Source organism: Rousettus aegyptiacus, unplaced genomic scaffold (assembly GCF_014176215.1).
Source record: "Rousettus aegyptiacus isolate mRouAeg1 unplaced genomic scaffold, mRouAeg1.p scaffold_m13_p_4, whole genome shotgun sequence".
NCBI classification, from domain to species: Eukaryota; Metazoa; Chordata; class Mammalia; order Chiroptera; family Pteropodidae; genus Rousettus; species Rousettus aegyptiacus.
Window position 1 is genome coordinate 2,207,666 of NW_023416307.1, and position 22,092 is coordinate 2,229,757.

Sequence of the window (22,092 nt, forward strand, 5' to 3'; positions counted from 1 at the left end):
ATCCCTCTTTGGAATTTCTTTGTCCCGTAGGTCCATCTACCGACCGCCAGTGAACTTCCCCATCCCGGCCGCACGGCGCTCGGCATTCCTCGCACAAATAACAGTTGCTGAGATGAAGGCTTCGTCTCCACAGCGCATCCGTGTTGGGCACCTTGGAGGTGGCAGAGAACGGGACGGAATTGCAGGAACAAAGAGTCTCGTTGCAGGGGTCCGACGAGGGCGGGGTGCCATGGAGGTGGGGGTGGGAGAGGCCGCGGACTGTGGCCTGTGGCCGGAGGGGGAGTCCCTGTGCACAATCAGCACGAAGACCAGGCCCTCAGGTTGGGGAGGGGTAACCTGTCGAGGGTATGCGGGGGGTCTCCAAGGTCGCATAGCGCGCAGCCTGGGCCACTGGACGTGATGGTCACTGGGGTGAAGATCAATTCACTAGACCAATTAGCCTATATTTTTTCTTTCAGCTTTCAGCATAATATGAAAAATTTCACTGCTAGGTGTTAAATTTGGTTACTGATAACGAAATATGTTTTTCTATATATTTACTCATCGGAAGTTAAAGTCTTATCAATACTCTTAACATATTTCTGCTAAAGTTCTTAAATTATCCTATAAAACATCTAAGTAAGTGGATGTGGCAAATTTAGCATCATGGTTATTTGGCCACTTGATATTAACCGACTTGATTTTTGGCCAGTGACCTGGGGCCACAGCGAGTGCTGACGATTGAGATGACAGGTGTACCCCGGTCTGCCCAAACCTGGGTGCTCTTGATCAAAGACAGATCAAAGTCCTAAGGAGGCGAATTGACGTGGCCGGCCCTGGCAGTGGGAGGACGGAGAAGGCCAGGGACGCCTGTCTCAAGGATTGTGTGCCTCTCTGGGGGCAGGCCGAGGCAACGGGCACTTCCTGGGACGGGCTTGGGCCGAGTTGGATCTCTGGGCAACGTGGCCGACGTGGGAGCCGGTGTGCTGACCTTTGCCTTCTCGCCGCAGCCGAAGTCCCTGTGACTCGCAGTCGCATTAGTCGCATTGCTTTGGTGGATCATGACTCCTCCTTAAGACTCTAATAAAAATTACAGACCCTCTCCCCAGACAAACGTGCGTGTGGGGTGTATCAGTTTGCTGGAGCTGCGGTAACAACGTAGCATGAACTGGGTGGCTTTGAGCAGAACTTTATTGCCTCACTGTCGAGAGGCCAGAAGTCCGAGATCAAGGTGTGGGCTGGGTTGGGCCCTCCTCAGGCTGAGAGGGCCTGTCTCTCTGACTCATAGCTGGCCATCCGGATTCTCTTTTGTGTCTTTACCTCACCTCTAGGCTTGTCTCTGTGTCCAGATTTCCTCTTTTTACAAGGACACAGTCACATTGGGTGAGGGTCACCCTGACGACCTCACTATAACTTGATCATGTCTGTGAAGACCCACTCTCCAAGTAAGGTCATGCCCTGAGCTGCTGGGGGTCAGGGCTCTAATATATCTTTTTTTGGGGGGGATATAATCCAACCCATAACAACTGGTAATGTAAATTCGCCTGTAACCTAGAGGGTTCGGACAGCCTAGCTGTGGTGGACAACATGTTTCTTCACAGTTCTCCCTTCCTCTGGTCCTTGCCAGGCCTTCCCCACCCCATAGATGGTGGACTTGGCCGCACGACTTGCTGGGGCTGGTGGAATGTGGGCGGACGTGACTCAGGCAGAGGCTTCGCGCGTGTCCGAGTGCTTTGGCCTGGCGTCTGGTGCCCCGACCGTTCACCATGAGAAGCGCCTGCCCACGTAGCTGCTGCCAGGTGAGCCCCGGAGTGAGAGCTACGTGCAGTCGACCCGAATTCGGTCTACAGCTGAGAGTAGAGCTGCCGTGGCCAGTCCGCAGAACTGTGAGCGAGAGAGGGACGTTCGCTGCTTTACGTCACTGAGAGTCGAGGTTTTCCGTTAGACGGCGTTGTCACAGCGGTTGCGGATGAATGCAGGAGATCATGAACCCTGAGTGATAAAATCCTCGCTCTGCTTTGCGGAATAATTCAGGGCTGTAACTCTGATGAAATTGCAGTCTCATCTGAGACCATCATGGAATCTAGCACTCTCATTTTAGAGATGAGAAGCCAAGATCCTGAGAGGTTAAGGGACTGACCTACAGTCATATAGCAGAGGTTACGAGCCGGAATTCTTTAATTCTCTTCCGATGCTCTTTGTATGACGTAATCACTGAAGAGGCAGGTGTAGAAATGGAACAAACCGAAAAACCAACTTGATTTCCTCTCTAATCAAAATTTCTCCCCTTAATCTTTGATGTCATGTCCCTTGACAAGGCCTTTAAAAAGGATACCGGCACATGGCAGAAAGGATTTGAATTCCATCTCCTGGCTCCCTGGGAAGGTGCCCTGAATGATCGCTCCCTCATTCCTGATGTCTGGGGGGGAAGGCCCCTTGCAGACAGCTAAAGAGAAGAGAAGTGTTCGGTAACCCCTCTTCCGAGCGGGGCGTGCCGGCCTGCTGTGGTCCAGGGCGTCCAGGCACGGCGGAGGGCCGGCCCCTCGCTGCTGGTCCCGAGGCGGGAGGATGGCCTGCACTGGTGGGCAGAACCCAGGTGTGTGTCCCCGGTCACAGGGACCGGCTCTTCGGCTGTGCCTGGGTGAAGTCGGGAAGGTGGGTGGGTCGCCTAAGCTCTTCTGCTTTCCCAAGGAGCCACGTTCCCTCTTCCTTTCTCCGACCTCCCTAGCCGGCTTTTCCATGTGGGGCGACCCTGTCGATGGTGGTTCCGTCTTGTGGATTTATTGGACCCGTTCCCTTGCCGATCCTGGGGCAGGTGTGGTGTCAGCGGATGTGCCCGTGGCCGGGAGGAACCACGGTCTCCCATTCGGGACGGTGGAGCACGGATCTGGGAGCCCTCCTTGGAGGTGGGCGCGGACACGGGGCCTGGGTGCGAGTGCGCGCTCTGCCCCTGCGCTCCGGCGAGGGAGCGTCACCTGGCCTCTCGGTGTCCCCGTTTTCCCATTGACGACATGGAATGTACACCTTAGAGGTGCTTTGCGGAGCTCGGAGAAGACATTTGAGAGCCGCCTTGGGCGAGAAGGAAGGAAGCGCAGATGTGCGTGTGCAGATGGACGTGGAGATGCCGGAGAGATGATCTCCAGGCAGGAAATCCGAGAAGTTCCCAAGTTAAGATTTTATCAGAAATCAAATTCTCTCCAGGCAATACAGACAGAAAAAGAAGAGAGACAAAATAAAAGAAAACCACAAAGAAATCCAAGCGATTGCAGAGAAAAACATTCCGCCAGATCCTCCCAGGGTACAAATGACTCTGTGAGCGTGGAAGAGGCCCGGTGATGGCCGTATCCTCATTTCGAACCCTTCTGGAACTTTCTAGGCTGGTGGGTAACATAAGCCTTGCTCAGATCTCTGTCGCATTTCTTTTGGGGGATTTTAAAGCAAGGTTTCTAAGAAGGCACTGGCACGCACGTTCCTTTCACACAAATTCTCTGCTGGAAAAGCAACCCCGGGCCGACAGGAGGTCTGCGGCTCAGGGCCTTGGAGGAAATAGCTGCCCGCTCGGGGCACCCACACTCAGGGACCAGAAGTCCAACGCTTCCCGGGGAAAGGCATTAGGAGAGTGCGTGCAGCCCTCTGGATGACGGCTTTCCCCGAAATAGAAACAGTCAAAGCACCCGAGTCATCTTGGGCACAGAAGTTGCTAGAACGATGTTTCCTTCCGGGACATTCGAGGTAGCCAACTAAATGAAATGATTGGACTTTGTTTATTCTTTTGGTAATACTGATTGGAATTCTGGAAGCACAGATAAATACTTCATTTCATGGTACGGCGCCTCATGTTAAACACCACCTCACCCCAGATGTGAATTTTAAGTGCTCAGATGAATGTGGGAGGAGACTAGCACTTCCTGGGAGAACATTACTCAAGGATATTACTCCGAATGGCTCAGAGTCCATCTACCCTTAACATGAGAATACACATCTATTTCCCCTAATTATTCAGGTTTTACATGTCCATTGTACAAGTTCGGAAAACTAGAATGTAGAGTAAGGAATGAAATTTACCATCATCCCACCAGCCGTGATGGCCGTGATGGCTGCCGTGGACATTCTGGCGTAGGACATACTGATTTGCATCACTTGGGTCATGCTGTATACATTTTTTTTTCCTTCTTTCTCTACTTAATGTTATGTCACAAGCATTTTTCCAGGTCACTAAAAATTATGCGTAAGTATAACTTAAAAAACTTTTAATATGGAAATTTAAAAACGTGCCAAGTTGGAGAGCAGTCGGTCACGGACCCGGACCGCTGACATGCCAGCGTTCTCTCATCCAACCTCTCTAACCCCCCTCTCCAGATTATTTTCAAGTCATTTTCCAGGAACCAGATAAATTTACCTCTAAATATTTCAGTATGTGTCTGAAAGATAAGAAAAAGAGAACTTAAAAACCAGCAATACGAATAAAACTACAGTACCATTATCTCATGTAGAAATCATGATTTTAAAAAAATTTAATTTTATTATTACTTTCCAGTATACAGTACACTGGTTAGACATTTATGTGGCTTATAAAACGATGCCCCTGATTGCTCTTCCTCTCCTCTGGCCCTCCACCCAGGCTTTACATGAACGCTGACTGCGTTCCCTCTGCCGTGCTCCCCATCCCCGTGACCGTCGATCAACTACTAATTTGTACTTCTTAACCCTTCACCCCATCCTCCTAATCCCCCCACCCCCTCCCCTCTGGCCATCACCAGATGGCCCTCTGTATTTGTGAGTCTGTTTTTGATTAGTTTGTTCTTTTTGTTCCTTAGATTCTGCATATAAGTGAAGTCATATGGTATTTATCTTCCTCTGTCTGACTTATTTCATTCAGTATAATAACCTCTATCCAAGTCCACCCATGTTGTTGCAAATGGTAAGATTTCATTTTTTTTAATGGCTGAGTAATATTCCATTTATATATGAACCATAGCTTCTTTATCCAGTCGTCTGCTGATGGGCTTTTAGGGTGCTTCCGTATCCTGGTTCTTGTAAATTGTGCTGCCATGAACATAGATAACGCATAGATCTTTATGAATTAGTGTTTTGGTTTTCTTTGGGTAAATACCCGGAAGTGTAGTGGCTGGGTCCAAGGTAGATCCATTTAAATTTCCTGAGCAACTCCCAGACTGTTTTCCATAGTGGTTGTACCAATTTGAAATCCTACCAACAGCGTGTGAGGGTTCCCTCTTCTCCGCATCCTCAGCAACACTGGTTCTTTGATTTATTGACGAGAGCCATTCTGACAGGTAAGAGGTGACATCTCATTGTGGTTTTAATTCGCATTTCTCTGATGATTAGTGACCTCGAGCATCTTTACATATGTCTATCGGGCATCTCTAGTTCCTCTTCGGAGAAATATTTGTTCAAGTCTTCTGCCCATTTTTTAATTGGCTTGGTTTATTTTTGGTTGTCGTTGAGCTGTATGAGTTATTGATGTATTTTTGGATATTAACCTCTTATCAGATGTATCATAAGCAGATATCTTCTCCCATTCAGTCGGTTGTCTTTTCGTTTTGTTGATGATTTCCTTTGCAGTGTGAAAACTTTTTAGTCTGATACAGTCCCATTTGTTTATTTTTTCTTTTGTTTCCCTTGCCCAAGGAGATACGTCAAAAAATAAATTACTAGTAGCAATATCAGAGAGATTACTACCTATGTTTTCTTCTATAAGTTTTATGGTTTCGGGTCTTATGTTTAAGTCTTTAATCCATTTCGAGTCTATTCTTGTATATGGCGAAAGAAGGTAGTCCACTTTTTTTTTTCCACATGTATCTGTCCAATTTTCCAAGCACCATTTATTGAAGAGACTGTCTTTGCCCCATTGTATATTCTTGCCTCCTTTGTCATGTATTTTGCAGATGACTTTCCAGTTTTCCCAGTACCACTTATTGAAGAGGATTTCCTTTCTCCACTATATGTTTTTGGTTCTTCTGTCAAAGATTATTTGTCCATATAAACATGGGTTTACTTCTGGACTCTTGATTCTATACCACTGGTCCGTGTGTCTATTTTTCTGCCAATACCATGCCATTTTGATTATCGTTGCTTTGTAGTATAATTTGAAGTCGGGAAGAGTTATGCCTCCAACTTTATTCTTTTTCCTCAGGATGGCCTTGGGTATTTGGGTTTTTTTTTGTGCTTCCATACAAATCAGGTGATTTTTTTGTTCTGTTTCTTTAAAAAATGTTGATGGGATTTTGTTCAGGATTGCATTAAACCTTTATAATGCTTTAGGTAATAAGGTCATTTTAACTGCGTTGATTCTTCCAATCCAAGAACACGAAATATCTTTCCATTTCTTCGTATCTTCTTCAATTTCTCTTAATAGAGTCTTATAGTTTTCATCATGTAGATCCTTCACATGTTTTGTTAGATTTATTCCTAGGTATTTGATTCTTTTTGTTGCAATTGCAAACGGAATTATTTTTTCCACTTCTTTTCCTGACAGTTCATTATTAGAGTATAGGAACACTATGGCATTTTGAACATTGATTTTGTATCCACAAACTTTACTGTATTTGCTTATTGTCAACAGCCTGCTTATTTGAATCGGGATCCAAACAAGGTTGGCTCATTTAGATTGGTCCACGTGTCTTTTTCTTATTTTCTTGTTATTTATTTGTTGATGAAACCAACACATTTGTCCTGTAATATACTAGAGTCTGATATTGCTGATTGAATTCCCATGATTTTGTCTAACATGCACCTCTATCTCTTCATTTTCCTGTTCATCAATAGTTAGATCTAGAGGTTTGATCAGATTAAAGTTCAAGTTTTTGGGAATATCAAGACAACTTCAGAGTTGTCGTTGGGTCCTTTGTCTGGAAGCGCTTCTTGTCAGGCTCTCTCTTTTCTTGTGATTATCGTTGCCAAGATCCATTCATTCATTAGGAGTTTCAAAATGGCAACATTTGATCATTTCTTTGTTTATTAATTGGAATCCCTTTCTCATCAATTCTTTTTATCCTGTAGTTTGTCTTTTGGAGGCAAGGCACAAAAAATCCGAGTTCGTCTCCTTTACCAGTTTTCAAAGTCACGATGTAGTTGTGATGTGTTTGATACCATCTTTCAGCTGTGATCGGTTAACTTTCAAATATTATTATGAACCGATGGGTTTCATCTGTTGCAGTTATTATTCTTATGATGCTCAAATTGTATGATTTTTGGCGAGTAGGAGCTTATCGAGTTTGATTCTGATCTCTTCTGACATGTCCTTAATTTTGGGCAGCTTCCTTATTTTTTGAAGGACAAAATTTTAGATTTGTCTGTGTGTTCCCTGCTCAGACCTGGGATCAGCCATTTGCCCAAGCTGTTGGTTTTGAAGATGGAGGCAGGGGCCAGGGAACACAGGCAGCTGCTAGAAAACTAGAGAAGGCAAGGAAACGGAGTGTCCCTTGGAGCTTCCAGAAGGAACCGGCCCTGCTGGAACCTCCATTTTGGTAACACTCATCTCAGATTTCTGACCTCCAGAACTGTAAGATAACACACTCATGTCGTTTTAAGCCCCCGTGTTTGTGGTCATTTGTTGAAGCAGCGACAGGAAACCGGTACCGTTGGCAAGGAGAGAGGGCGCTCACAAGGAACCCACCCCTCCTGGTGGGAACAGGCTGAGGCTGCTGCCGTGGCCCAGCACTCCTGGAAGTTTCATTTGTAGGACGAGCCTTCGATGCGTACTAAAGGATGTGGGGACAGATGGGGAAGGGAGAGCTTAAAAGTAGCATACAGGTGCACTGCGGCCCCATAAAACCAAACCCTCCTTGTGTTGTTGGGAGAACGAGTTTTCTTTCCTCTGCAGAGTACCTGGGACTTCCCAAACTGCCTCACCTCAGCGTGGTGGGGATCTCGTAAGCCTGTGTGAGGTCGGTTTTCCTGGCTATATTTGGCTGCTTGGATAGTGGCTTTTTCTCTTTTCACTTTCTTTTAAATATTCTTCTCCTCTCCTGATCGCTTCTCCCTCGAGGTTTTCCAGTGGGACTTGGAATGTAATGAACAGAAACAAATTACAGATGAGACTTAAATGCGGAATGTTCTAAATTTCCAAAAGGAGAATACTGAAAAGGAAAAATGTTCACGTAGCACCTAAGAGGAGGGAAGAGAAAAAGAGAAAGTGAAATAAAAATGAGATTGTGCAGTAGGTACGAGTGTTCATGGAGGAGACAGACAGGAAGAGGAAGAAAGCGGAGGTCCCGAATGACCGCGCAACCTACCCGACCCTTGGCTCCCAACGAGGGGCGGGAGGATGGAAATATGAGCAAAAGAGGGTCAAGCGTCTCCCGCAGACGTCAGAAAGGCCTCTGAAAGGGCGCGTGCTTCGCAAGCCTGAGTGTTTGATTTTTTATTTCCATCTTTTGTCTTCTATTAGCTGTCTTTTCTGTCACCTCCTGCTTCCTGAAGTCCAGCAATTTAGACCGTCTTGGAGCACAGGCCACATTTTCTTCCATAGCATGGCCTCGTGGTGCTCTGTGGTTCACTGAAAGCTTGTACCCTATACATTTTTCGCCTGGCTCCGAATATATATTTGGTCCTTATAATTGAAGGAGATAGTGTTTAAGGTATGACGCATGTAGGCACTTGTGAAAACGCAGAGTACTTAGTCTTTGCGCCCAGTGTTACAGAGCTTGAACGTGCTCGCGGAGTGAGTTTAGACTTATTCAGCAGTCACCCTCTTCAGAATTGCGTCGAGGTTACGAAACGTATCTTGATGTTGGTCGCCAGCCCGTGCCTTTGAGCCAACAGACGGTTTTGCCAGAAGGATGCCTCCATCTGCTCTCGTGGAGACGTGCTCCTTGGCGCCTCTTGTCGATCACTTGAGTTTGTGTTTGCCACTTTTTTCAGTCGCTTATTAGTTATGTTAATTATGCTTCATTAATTTGGTAAAGTTTTGTATTTGCTGTCACGTATAATCATAACATTGTAGAAAAAGCCAGCAATCCTAGGTGACGGGCAGATGGTAAGGATCCAAGTGGATACCAGAGACAGAGATAAATTTATTACAATATTTTACAACATTTTTGTTTTCAAAGTTCCTTTTTTTTTTTTCTCCTGTGATTTTTTTTTTGGTGTTTGTTTTGAGAATATGAGCCTTTGAAATAAATTTTCTCCAGGAAGTCTTTGTGGTGCCAACTCTCCATGACAACTATTGAAAAACACACTGAGATGTTTTCTAAAAAAGAAAAAAAAAACAAGAAAGAAAGAAAGAAAGAAAAAAGAAAAACCCAACCCAATAATAATAATAATAAAATTACTGGAAGCAAGGGAAGAGATCCGCCAAGGCAATTAAAAAATTTCTGCAGAGCGGAGCTGTCATTTCTGCCGTTGCGATTCCAGTTGTGCTGCAAATTGTCCTAAATCCCTTTGATGAGAAAGCCATCTGGTCCCTTGCAGCGCCTCTGGTATGAGTGTTTTGGAAAAACAATTACAGTTTTCAGTTTCCCTCGAGGAAGGAGAAGATGGGTTATTTTTTTCCTTTTCTTGAGCAGCATATGATTTTGCCGGATTCCCTTGCATGGTGCTTCGGAGCAGATGGCATCAATATGATCAAGGGATACATGTCTCTGCAAGTAATTTGGAATCCTGGGGAAATTCTCCTGGGTTGGCTGGACGTTGGAGGCTGTGCCAGTTCCCAGGGAAGTGGATATGTAAGATGAATGGGATCTTCCCCGTAGATCACAAAGGCTTCATGCCAGTTGCATGCCTCGAAGGGGCATAAAAAATAGACCTGGTCTTTTCTTATTGGGGAGAGTGAACAATTTCTCAGCCCTCGTGTGACTGGACTCTCCTTCTGAGACCCGCCGGCAGTGAGTGTGGCTCTGGCTCTCAACTAGGTCTTCGGAAAGTTGACCTAGTTGACCGACAACTATAATTGCATTGGGGTAGCATCCAAATGAAGATTTCCTCTGGAGCTCTGGTTCTGATCTGAAATTACTGGAGTGAGTTACTAACCGGGGAGGCAGAGCACCTTCAATGGGAGAGGACGCCTGGATGGCCCTTTGTCCGCCGGCTACGGTCACTGTGGATCTGTGGTTTCGTGCGGGGACCCACCTGCTTGTGGGGCCTCTGGCTACAAAGACACAGCCAATTTCAAGGCTCAGAACCCCTGCCCCATAGACCTGGGTGTCTGAAGATGGGAGAGGAAGAAGAAATTCGTCTTCGTCTCTTTCCCCCTTGACCCTTCACGAGTTGATCTTTTTGAGAACTGAACACCTGACGACCCCTTCCCAGACCCTCAAACATCATGACATAGTCATGCGTTCTAGTTCGCGCATCAGATTTCCGAGAATCTTAAAGTCCTTGAGAGAGATCCTCGAACCCTGCAGAATCTTTTCCTCTGGAATTTAATTGAGGGCAACGAGTCAATAAAGACCGAGCCAGCAGTAAAACCATATTCGCACAAACTTTAAGAAACTCTGGGAATGCCCTCCGATCTGAGACTCAGACTCCGGCATCTTCTCTGTGAAGCACTTGCGCCTTCTTGGGTCGCCCTCTCCTAACGAAGGCCAGGGTTGGGAAGTCTTCGCAATCCCACAACGATCGCCAACCTCCTAGGTGCAAGGAGTTCCAGAACGAAAAAGCATGCCCGTGTGCCTTCTTTCTGATGACTCCGTGCAGCGACCAGCAAACGTTTTCTGTAAGGGACGGAATAGTAAGTGTTTTACGCTTTGCTGGCCATCTGGACAAGTCACTCCACTCTGCCACTATAACGTGAGAGCGGCTATGAACAATACTTAAATGAATGAGCGCAGCTGTGTTCCAATAAAACTTTATTTGAAAAACAGGCCAGTGGGCCACATTACCCCGTGGGCTGCAATGTGAGCATTTCTGGTTTCTAGTCCCACAAAAAATAAAGGCAGTGCACTACTTTGTTTCTCGATATCCCAGTGCAGTGGATCTAAAAAGTGTAATTACACTTTTTAGACAGAGCAGATGGAGGGGCGTGGGAAGTGTTCGCAGTGCCTGGCACCTCGCCTACCCAAAGGGCGGCTGGGGTCGGGTGAAAAGACTTGGAGGGTGGAGAGGGTCCGGGAGCCTCTCAGGTGGAGTGGTACTTAGGGTGGATTTTGGGGGTGAAGTAGGAGTCTCAGGAGGTCAAGGCCAGAAGGGGTTTTGGGGGGAACCAAAGGCGGGTGCAGGGCCCCGAGGCGCAGCAGAGCTGGAGAGTGCAGGGCCTGAGTGTGGGGGCCGATTCCAAGGACGGGGGGCTGGGAAGGCAGGCCAGGACGCAGCCGGGAACGACGCGCTCCAGGCAGGGGAGTTCGGCCCGTCTCCCGCGGGTGCTGTGGATACACCGAGGACTCGTCGGCAGGTGGCAGATGTGATCGGAACTGGGAGGATGCTGAGAAGGAGGCGTCAGAGCTGAGCGAGGTCCCCGGTGGCATCTGGGTGCCCGCGCTCGGCCGGGTCTGCGGGCCCCGGGGTGAGTTCTGAGTTCTCTGAGTCTGGCCCAGGGTCTGGGCTTGGAATTCCTTAGTGGTTCCCACGATCGGCCTCTTGTTCTGCGTGGCCTTGGGTCAGCTAGCCCACCCCTCATCGTGTGTGTGTGTGTGTGCGCACGTGCGAGCTTCTTCATTTGGAAATTAATAGTGCCAGTGTAGCTACCCCAAGGACAGAGGAGCGTTTCGTGGTTTGACGGTCGGCTCTACGTGTCGCCCTGGTCTGGCCGGAGCACCGTTATTCAATGACGTGTGAGTCTGTGCGTTGCCGGGGGGGGGGGGCGGGTTTTGCAGATGCGATGTTGATTGAATATCAACGATCAGGTGACTGTAAGTAAAGGAAATGATCTTTGATGATGCAGGGGGGCCTCAGGCAGCCAGCGAGCCAGTTCCTTGAAATCTCTCTCTCTCTGTACACACACACACACACACACACACACACACACACACACACACACACACACGTTCTGTTTCTCTCGTAAAGCCCTGGCTGATACACAGGGCCAAACTGAGGTCAATTTGTGATGATAAATTTTATTAACAAAGTGAAAGTTTAATGGTACGTGTTCCATTGTGAAGGTAGAAAAAATATCATCTGTCTCGGATGGAGAAGGTGCCTAAAGTTTGGTTCTTCTGCCTTCATCCCAGGGCTCATTCGGAGAAATCTGAGACTTTCGTTAACCCAAACCCTTTGGAGGTGTGCGTGGACTGCCCCTCCCTTCCCGGCCCTCACCCCGACCCCGGTTTGGTTAGCTGGGCCCTGGAGATGTTCGATCATGATTTCCAGGTATGAATCAAGCCACCCGAAGGCCTGAGGGGTGCTTTCTCGATTCCACCTCTGCAGGTGAGGTGGCTGCGTGTCAGGCGTGGCCCAGCAGGGCTTGCGGAAAACCCTCTGGTGTGCTCGGGCATTGGCATTATTCACCGTGGCTAATGCCCGAGTCATCGTGTGTGGAGAACGGCGCTGGTCTAGGGCTCAGAAGAAAGTTATGAGCCATGAGGAGTCTGAACCTTAACGTAAATCACCCAGGTGGCTGTCAGGCTAACTGCCAGGCAGCTGTCACGGCGCAGGCCACGGAGCTGCGTCTTCTCCCAGAGAGCGGCTGTGTCCGGTTTCAGGACACAGTCCAACAAGTGTTTCTCCCCTTCTCACAGGCAGAGTGCTCCATGCTGCCTGGCCAACAGCTGGCCGGCCGGCCAGAGGAGGTTTCTGGCACCAAGGTGGCCATGGGCAGGGCAAGCGACTGTCTTCACTGCAGAAGCTGAGAGGCCAGAGGGCTCCTGTGCCCGGCTCAGAGGGCCTGGACAGAGAGACAGACCCCTGGCGTCCACTGTCTTGGAAAAGCGCCCATGTAGAAGTGGAGGAAACATGATTTGGGGTGGGGGCCTGCTTACGGGGATGGGGGGGTTCGCGAGTTTCAGTTTGTTTCAGGGTTTAGAGCGCCATGCTTGGAGCAGACACGGAGCTTAGACCACATAGTCGAACCCTAGCTGAGAAGCTGGGCCCAGGGAGGGCCATGTCGCCTTGGGGAGCCATCAACACACATTCCCCAAGGGTGGCTCGGTGGCCTCTTCCCTCGGCCCCCACCTAGTGCGTGAGGCCGAGGGCTGCAGGGAGACGTGAATTCATGCTGAGAGGAAAGGCATGGCGAGCATCTCCCTAGAGGAGATCAAGTCGAGATCGCCAAGGATCCAAGAAGCCCCCCACTTTGCGCCAGTCGCTAAACCTCTGACTGGATTTGCCAGGTTTAGTAAATAAAAACACAGAATGTCTGAAAGAAACAACAAAAAACCAAAAAACCTGGTGCTGGCACAACTGAATAGACACGTGCCAAAGAATGAAGTCGTGGCCTTCGCACCGTGGACCGACGTGGCTCGTCGACCTGAACGCAAAAGCTAAAGCTCTAAAACTCTTCGAAGAAAACGGGTGAATCCTCATGGTCTTGGGTTAGGCAAAGCCTTCTTAGATGTGATCCCCAAGGCGTAACCAACAAAAGGAAAAAAAAAGTTGATCGATTGGACTCCATCGAAATGAGAAAGGTTCGCGTTTCAAAGGACACGCACGATCGAGGCGCTGAGTTTCAGTTTGGGAAGATGAGCATTGGCCTGTGGCGAAGGTTACACAGCGATGTGAATGTACCTGGTGCCACCGACCTGCACCCCTAAAAATGGCCAAAACGGTAACATTTGCGTTTTGTGTACTTTACCACAAAGAAAAGGGAGAAGGAGGGCAGACGCCGTGAGGAGCAACCTCTCCACCCCGACCGGAAGGGACCGAGGAGCGCCCCTCCGCAGTGCTGGGCACGGGCTGCCGCTGGCTGTTCTCAGCACGCGGCTCCTCGGCCTGGCCCCGGCCCCGTCCCCCTCCCTCCGGGCCCGGCGTGGGAACAAATCTTCTCTCTGTCCCGAGGTCAAGACACTTGATCTTCGGCAGAACTGCCACTCTCGGGATAAGTTCCCTGCCGCCGCAGACAGCTGTTCCGAGAGGGATCCAGGTGCCAGGCGCTGACGCAAGCCTTTGACGCACCGCGTCCCCTTCCAAGAGCCGCACTTGCTCTGTGCCGGTTACCTTACTCCTACGGCTGCACAGTGAGTCAGCGCTGGAAGCCGAACCGGACCCCCGTCGGTCTAGCCCAAGGCCGGGGTCTTAACTGCTCTTCTTTATTACGGTCCTTTGGTTTTCAGAAGTCGACTCAGATTCCCCTTGTCTCTGAAGGCCCTGGAGCTCTCTGGGCTGGGAGCTGCTCCCGCCTCACGTCCCCAAGGCGCCTCGGGCTCCCACAGGGCAGTCTGCTCGTTGCCCTCCGGCCTCCCCCCTTAGACCACGGGGCCCTCGAAGGCGGCCCGCGCCTCGCTCGCTCGTCTTTGCGTGCGGCCCAGTGCCGACGCGTGACCGTGTGTGTGAGCGGTCAGGGCCGGCGGCCTCCTGGCTTCTCCCTGCCGTCCGCCCGGGCTCCCTGGAGCCTTAGCCGGGAAGGCACATCGCTACCTGCGATCCCACCCCATACATGTCAAAGTCCCCTCTGTGGTGAGAACCCCCTCGATAGTGACGCATCGAGAAAAAGCACCTCTGCTCTCTGCTGGGAAATGAAAATGTTAAAGGAAAATTATGTCTTTCATAGACAGAGCAAGTCTTTCTTCTCTCTGCTTTCTGCCTGGATTCGCGGCTCACTGTTCCTTTGGGAACATCTTAATTTTCCAGTCTTCTGAGTGAGGGAGGGGCTTGCTTGGAGGGGCTGGTATTGTGAGTGACCAAGCCCCTGCCCATCGCTGAGCTGAGGAGACGTGTCACTGAGCCCAGGGAAGCAAAACACCAAGTTGTCTTTTGTTCTTCTCAATGTCTTTGTGACGATGCTATGGTTCGCGTTGACATGACTACTTTCTGCTCAGTAAAGGAGATCTCGGGTAAGGCAGACATGGAATTCAAACTGGTGCTGGGATTCAAACAGAGGTTCATAGATACAAAACAGTTTCCGGAAATCCTTGAGGAAAAGACTGACTTCCCTCCCAACTTGGATTCTTGCTTCCTGATTCCTCCTCATATCTCTCAGAAATAAGGAAGAAAAAGTTTCATGGTAGGAAACAGAAAGCCAGAGAAGACCTGAGACCTGAGTCTCAGTTTATGATGTTGCGGCTAAAATTATCTAAAATTTCAACGTTGTTTTTGCTAATGGGTGTGTCCTACAGAGAGGCAGCGTGATGTGGGAGAAAGACCACATTATGGATGTTTGGGTCCCCCTCCCTGTCCCCTACAATCCGTCTGTTGAAACCTTAACCCCCCCTCCCAGCTGTACTGGAGAGGGGGCTCGCAAAGAAGAAATTAGGGTTAAGCAAGGTCATGAGTTTGGGGTGCTGCTCTAATAGGACCAGGGTCTTTATCGTAAGGGATGCCAGGAGCTCGGCCATCATGCAAGCCAGGAAACTCATTAGAAACTGGCCACTTTGGCACGTTGATTGTGGGCTTCTTCCCAACGTACAAAATTATGAGAAAATTAATTTCTCTTGTTTAAGCCCCTCGGTCTGGTACTTTATTATGGCAGCCTGAGCAGACTAGTACAGACCAGTAGTTTTAGACCAGACAAATTTAGTTTGGAATTTTGGTCCTCCCACTTGCTAGTTGACCTTGGACAATTTATTTAATTTTTCTGAGCTTGATAAGTAACAGAAAATTAATGTACCTTGTTGGTAGGTTTGTTGTTAGACTTTGGTGCTGAGTGGACACTCAGTAGGATCTCAATCAATTGTAGGATACGCCCCGCGATGGTTTTTGTTTGTTTGTTTTTTCTAAAAACCAGTCCCTGCACAGTTCTCGAATTGCAAAAATGAATATTTGGTCCCTTGGAGGTCGTCATTAGAATTGACAGGGTCAAGGGGACCCTCATCCAAATTCAATATGTATTTCTATCTTTAGTCTTGTCGCTGGAAGGCATCAACGCTGAGCCCTCTTGGGCAGAGACCAGTTCACACCACTGTTAAGTGGTTACTACTGGGTTAAACTCCCCAGCGGGGCCCTGAGGAACTGGACGCTTTGGAACAGAACCCCGCCTGTCCCTTTGGAGCCAGCCTAGAGCTATGCGTCTGTGGTCCCAGGAAAAATGCTTATAAAAGAGTTCGAGCATTTACTTACACGTGGCGAGTGCCTTCATTCCAGCCGCACGCAACCAATACTTAACTAGACGCTAAACGTTAATTCTAAGGGGAGCTTCTGTGGAGGTATCAACACTGAGAATTAGATGCATTGCACCAATATCTAGTTCCTGAGATTAGACGATGCGTGATTTTTGTGTGGATGGGGAGAGGGGTGTATGGACAGGCCTTTGCCAGAGCTGGTGCTGTTGATGACAAGTCTTAAAGGTCATCTGAAAGCTGCTTCTGAGGATGTCTGAACAGCTGTCACTCAACATCCTCAAAAACCCTGGATGTGGATCTCTGTCGGTCCTGGCTTTTTGTTGGTTTACGTGATAGAGTCACTGTTTTCTCGGATCCCAAGTGAGGGGGTTCAGGACAGGCCTTCCCAAGATGTGCCACTTTTGGCATGGGAATTATTTTGAGCTGAAGGCAATCGAGACCCTGAGGGCTCATGAGAAAGAATCTAAATTTGGGGCCTGGCTCATAATAAGAATTATTACCAGAAATACCTTGCGATGGTCTATCTGTAGGGAAGAACAGACATCTAATTACTGAACATCTGCTCTTCTCGTCCTGCGGACGACCCTGCTCCCCGCTGCAGTCCCGAGGCTCCTCACCTCGTCCGTAGCTCAGAACGCCATCGCGACCTCATTGTAACCTCTGCCTCTGAGCCTCTCCCGTACGTGGGGAGTCTCTGACTCTCTCCTGCAGATGGGGTTCCCAGATGTACACATTCAACTACATTCGGTTATTCTCTCTTGTTGCTCTGTCTCATGTGGGTTTAATTGTCGGACTAGCTGGAAGACTCTGGAAGGGCATGGGAACGTTTCTTCCTCCCAAATATGACCATGGCACTGTATCTGGGTGTCCTAATCACCCACTTAAGAAAGAATGAACCCATGGGCAGAGTCCAGAAATTTCTTCACGATTTCGATACTTTGGATCCGAGGGGAACAAATGTGAAATTGGAGAGTTTATGTCACCCTTTCAAGGTCCAGGATAAATAATAGTGACATTCGGTCTATCGAAAAGTTTGGACAACCCATGATGAAACTACTTGAAAATTAAAGATAAGCGTCATTCTTTTCTTCCTTGGGAGGGCAACGCTGAGCCCCTGGCCGTGACCCCCTGGCCGTGACCCCCTCATCTGTGGTGGTGTGACACCTGCTGGGGTCCTTCCCCCACGACCCGGGCCCGGAGGCCATGACCTCAGGAACCATCAGAAACAATGGACGAGACCTCACCCTGATGCAGCCAGCATGGAATTGGGGGTTCAAGTTCGCTTTATCTAGGTCTGAGGATGGGGCAAGCCCTACCCCGCGTCTGGGTTATGACTTTATTTTATTCGGCGTTAGCGAGGGGTAATTGACCAATGATATTTGATATATGTACATATTTCCTTGGGACAGATTCCCAGCCCCGGGTTAATTGCCTCATTCACCACCTCACGTATTTGCCTTTTCTTTTTTTTTCTCCTTTTGCTGAGAACACTTAAGTTCTGTTTTCTTAGCAAATTTCAATTATACAGCAAAGCATATTCATCTTAGAACTGAAAACTCGTACCCTTCGCCAAGCTCTCCTCGTGCTCCCTGGCCCCGCGACCATCATTCTTCTCTGTGTCTATGATTGCGACTCTTCTTTTTAGACTCCGCATCGGGTCACAACTTTAAAAAAATGGGAACTTATGACTGTGACTCTGTGTTTGCCTTGGTTGGGCTTAAAGAGGTCACATTGTCACCATCACCCTCAAGGAAAGGGCCGGGCTCAGAAGACTCACGGGCTATTAATAGCTTCCCAGAGCAGATGCTGGCAGACTGGCCAGCGACACTGGTTTCTCGAGGGGTCATGTGTCACTCTGCGTGCCGCGGCAGGAGCCAGCCCAACGGGTCCTCACCAGCCGTGTCTCAACACTTTCTGGGGTGTCTGCACCGAGGCTATGAGGAGGACTTGCACAACGCGCGAGATCTCGGGATAAAGTGTGTGAAGCGCTTGGGACAGTTCCTGGCAGACAGCAGACACCGGTTATCAGACCACATTCCGGGCGGTGCTCTGATGCTATCTGCTCCCACTGCATGCGGACCGCAGGCTGGTTTTTCCCGGAAGCTGTGCACCAAGGTGACCCCTACCTGCCGGTGCTCCGCGGGGTTTGTCACTGTGAGGAAGGTGACGCTGTCCGTCCCAGGTGCCCCGAATGGGACACCTTTGTTAGAAGGAGTCTCCCTACTGCCTTTCGCTACTAGACTGTGGATATACCTGCCAGGCAGTCCCCAGAGGTGCAGGCTCAAGGCGGTGACCTTCTGGCGCTTACAAAGAAATGGCTGCTGTTTGGACATTGGCTCCCACACTGCTCGTTTTGCAGTATAAAAATACCTCGTTACCAACTTGGACTCCAACGGGAGGCTTAGGAGTGACAGGCAAAACCACAGATCCAACAGAAGAAGGTGGAGGAGGATGTGTTTGGCCCTAGAGATGGTACAGGATTAGCGGGCAGAAATTTAAAAGCTCATGTCGTAAGTAAACAAGTGGATAAAATGTCGTCTCCCTGAGGACCCCAAGAATAGAGAGACACGGCAAATTTGGAGAAGGTGTCAGGAGTCAGAAAGATACGTCCATGAAGAACATGCAGGAAACACCTACAAATCGATAAGAGAAAGAAAGAATTCCAATGAAGAGCCGGGTGAAGGCCAAAAACAGGCGACTTGCAGGAGAGGTGACCCTGTACGCAAGCATGCCAGGGGACCCTCATTAAGAGTGGGAGAAATGCCAAGCTAAATATAAGAGATCACTTCTCACCGACCCGGCGAAGTTAGAAAGCCTTCTGATGCCGAGGCTCGGGGCCTCGCCGGTGGGGTGTAGACGGGTCTGGGACCCGGGGGAGCACAGCGGCAGCACTTGGTCTAAGTCGGCGCAGGACACGCAGCGACGGCCGCCCGGGGCGGGAGCACCCAGCCCCGGTGCCCTGGGCGTGCGTCCCAAACTCACCGTCCTCGGAGCAGCAGGGGCACGCGGCTGAGGATGTGTGTGCAGCCGTGCGTGTGGCCGCAGGAAGCTGGGCACGCCCGGCCGCCCACCCCTGGGGCCGTGGCTGGGTGACGTGCGGGGAAGGTCCTCACGGAGCGCCAGCCGCGGTTAGAGGTGGTGGGCCAGGCGTGCGGGACGGTCCCCGCGGGCACGTGCATATCCTGTCTGTGTGTAACCCTCCGTCCCTTTCGACAGAGATCCCCAAGTCTTTTTTCCATGTACCCAGTTTCTTCACTGGTGAGCAGGTCACCCCCAAATAACTCACAGTTATCCCAAGAGAGTTTTCCCGCATTTGACTTGGTTGTGTCATTTAATAATAATCCATGAAGTGTCTCCCTGTCCCCCGCTTCCCGCGTCCACACGCCAGACGCCCACCCCGCGGGCACGGGCTGGGGGCTGGGACACACGGGGAGGTAAACGAACAGGCTAGCCGGCCTCTCGGCTCTTCCCGTTAGCAAACCGACAACCTACATGCCTGTATTTGTTGTACGGGCCAGCGCTTCTCAAACTTTTTGGTTTGGGGACAGCTTTATACGCTTAAAAAACATCGAAGACTCAGGGAGCTTCTGTTTTTGTGGGTGAAGCCAAACAGAGCATTTTTTACTTTATTAGTAAGTAAAACAGAGATTTAAAATATTTATTCATGAAATTATTTGAAAATGACAATCATAGACCATGTTGACAGAAATAACGTATATGTATTTTAAAAATTACATTTTCCAAAACGAAATAGTCTAATAGGAAGACCAGCATTATTTTCTTTGTTGGCTGGTTTGATGGAAGACGGCCGGGTTCTTATATCTGCCTCTGTGTTAATCCATTGCAGTAATCACACGTTAGAAAGCTTCTGGAAAACTCCTCTGGACACCAAGAGAGCAAGATCGGAAAAGACACATAACTCCTTGGCCTTACCGTAGTCACGAAGGTGGCTTTGACCTCCTGGGGTTCCCGAGGGTCTGAGCCGCCCAGGGGTCCCCGGCCAGGCCACACTCGGAGGACCACTGGCTTTGGTCTTTCTGAATCTGCGGTGTAGAGCAGGGGTCCCCAAGCCCCAGGCTACGGACCGTGTCCTGTTGGGAACCGGGCGGCACAGCAGGAAGTGAGTGGTGGGCGAGCGAGCGAGCAAAGCTACATCTGCGTCTGCAGCCGCTCCCCAGCGCCGGCACCACCGCCTCGGCTCCGCCGCAGGTCATCAAGTGTTAGATTCTCACGGGTGCCCAGAGGAGTGGGGACCGCCGGTGGAGAGCCTGCATTCTAGACACCACACGTCTCGCGCTGTGGCGAGGTCAGTGGTCTACGTCTGGCTGAGATCGTCAAGCGTTCACCTAACAGCCAGGGGCGGACGGGGCCTGAGATAGGCTGTAGGCACTAAACTTACTTTTGTTGATTCATATCGTCTGGGTGTTTCTTCAGCGCTCATTTCATTGACTCTAGGAAGTGGGATATGGGTGGCTTGTTGGTTTATAGCCGTTATTTATTGAGCATTTCCTGTGAGATAGCCATTTCGCTAAATGCTTTCTCTTGCTAAAATTAGTTTATCCTCGGCGTGTCTCTTAAAGCACAGACGGCTTTCAGTCAAAAGAATCGAATGTTAGTGGAGATCGAGAGGGGCTTTTGGGAGCTTTAGCTGTTCCGAGAGCTTCGATCTTGTGTGAATCCGTGCACCCACGGATTCTTACTGGCACCAAGGGCTTACACATCTTTAGACTGGAGGCAAGTTCCCAGCAAAGCTTCCGGAAAAGCTTAGGTGGAGAGGGAAAACTCTTCAGCTCCAAACTTCTCTGCAGTAAAAATGGGCGTTAGCTGGTGGAAATCCACCACCGAGGCGCCTGCCTTGAGGGTCCCAGGGGATCGCCAGTGACTTACCATGGCGAGGGCCTCAGGCCTGTGCGAGGCACTAGCAAGCTGATCTCATTCGAAAAATAGATCTAGGTTGACTTTGTAGTAACCAGATTTTGGCGACACCATGATTGTGCCCTGGGGCAGGATGTTCGCAGGGCACAAGGGAAGGGGCGTGCTTTTTTGTGCAGTGATGGCGACGGTTCCGAAAAAGAGTAAGTTACAAAGGCAAGTGCAGAGCAGGATGTGTGGGACGCTCCTCTTTGTGCAGGGCGTGTGTGTGTGGGGAAGTACATATCTGTATTTGCATAATGCCCCGTAAAGAATACAGAGGACCCTCTGCTCAGAGCAGAGACCCATGGGACGGGGCAGAGGGAAACGTCTCCTATAGCTCCTTGTCCTTGTCGATGCCATGTGAATTCATGACTGAGTCAACATTAACTGGGTTTAAAAATAATAAAAAAAAGCAAAATAAAATCCAGATGGAAAGCAGTCCAAATCCTTTTCGCTGAAGCCCCTTGCTTTTTCTAGACGGGGGACAGCCTGCTGCAAACCGGGGTGGCCCCGCTGGGAAGTGAATGACTTCTTAGTCTTCGCAGACGGCAGACTTACTGACGGCACGACTGTGATAAACGTGCAAGGCTCGCACCCAGGTCACCGCGGGTTGGCTCAGCAAAGCAAAACTTTATTGACCCTGTCGCGTCTCCTGGCATGGCGTTTAGGTGGGGAACATAGAGAATGAGTGTTCAGAAACGCGGGGTTGAGGGCGGAATTTTAGCAGTTTTCTTTGGAAGGGTTTCAGGCTCTGTGAACACTCTTTGAGAGCGCGCCTGCTCCTGAGTGTGCAAACCCGTTGGGGTGGACCCCGGGGCACCCCTCTGAGCCCCTGCCCAGGAAGGAGGGCCGGTCCCTGGCTCACTCGGTGGCAGTAGATGTGTGTCTCTGGGCAGGCGCTTGCTGGATTAACAAAAGATGACGAAGTTTGTGGCTTCCTAGTGCCGCTGTCTGGTCGGGATGGTTCTGGAGGTGTCTCAGACAAAGCAGGAGAGAAAAGGGTTGTGTCCTGACAAAAAGTGTCATTTTCAAAATGTTTACAAAGTACACAGTTCTCCTATGATTACATTGTGAACGTATGCCACGGTTTGGG

At 49.6% G+C, this 22,092-nt stretch overlaps 1 protein-coding gene across 1 annotated transcript; it reads left to right on the forward strand.

Moving 5' to 3' along the window:
* Nucleotides 1-258: 258 nt before the first annotated feature.
* On the forward strand, nucleotides 259-4,446 carry LOC107501382. Its single transcript, XM_036219507.1, is given in 2 exon segments — nucleotides 259-1,424; nucleotides 1,607-4,446. A coding segment is annotated over 1 exon segment (942 nt). The 5' UTR covers nucleotides 259-1,424; nucleotides 1,607-2,373; the 3' UTR covers nucleotides 3,316-4,446.
* The last annotated feature ends 17,646 nt before the right edge of the window (nucleotides 4,447-22,092 follow it).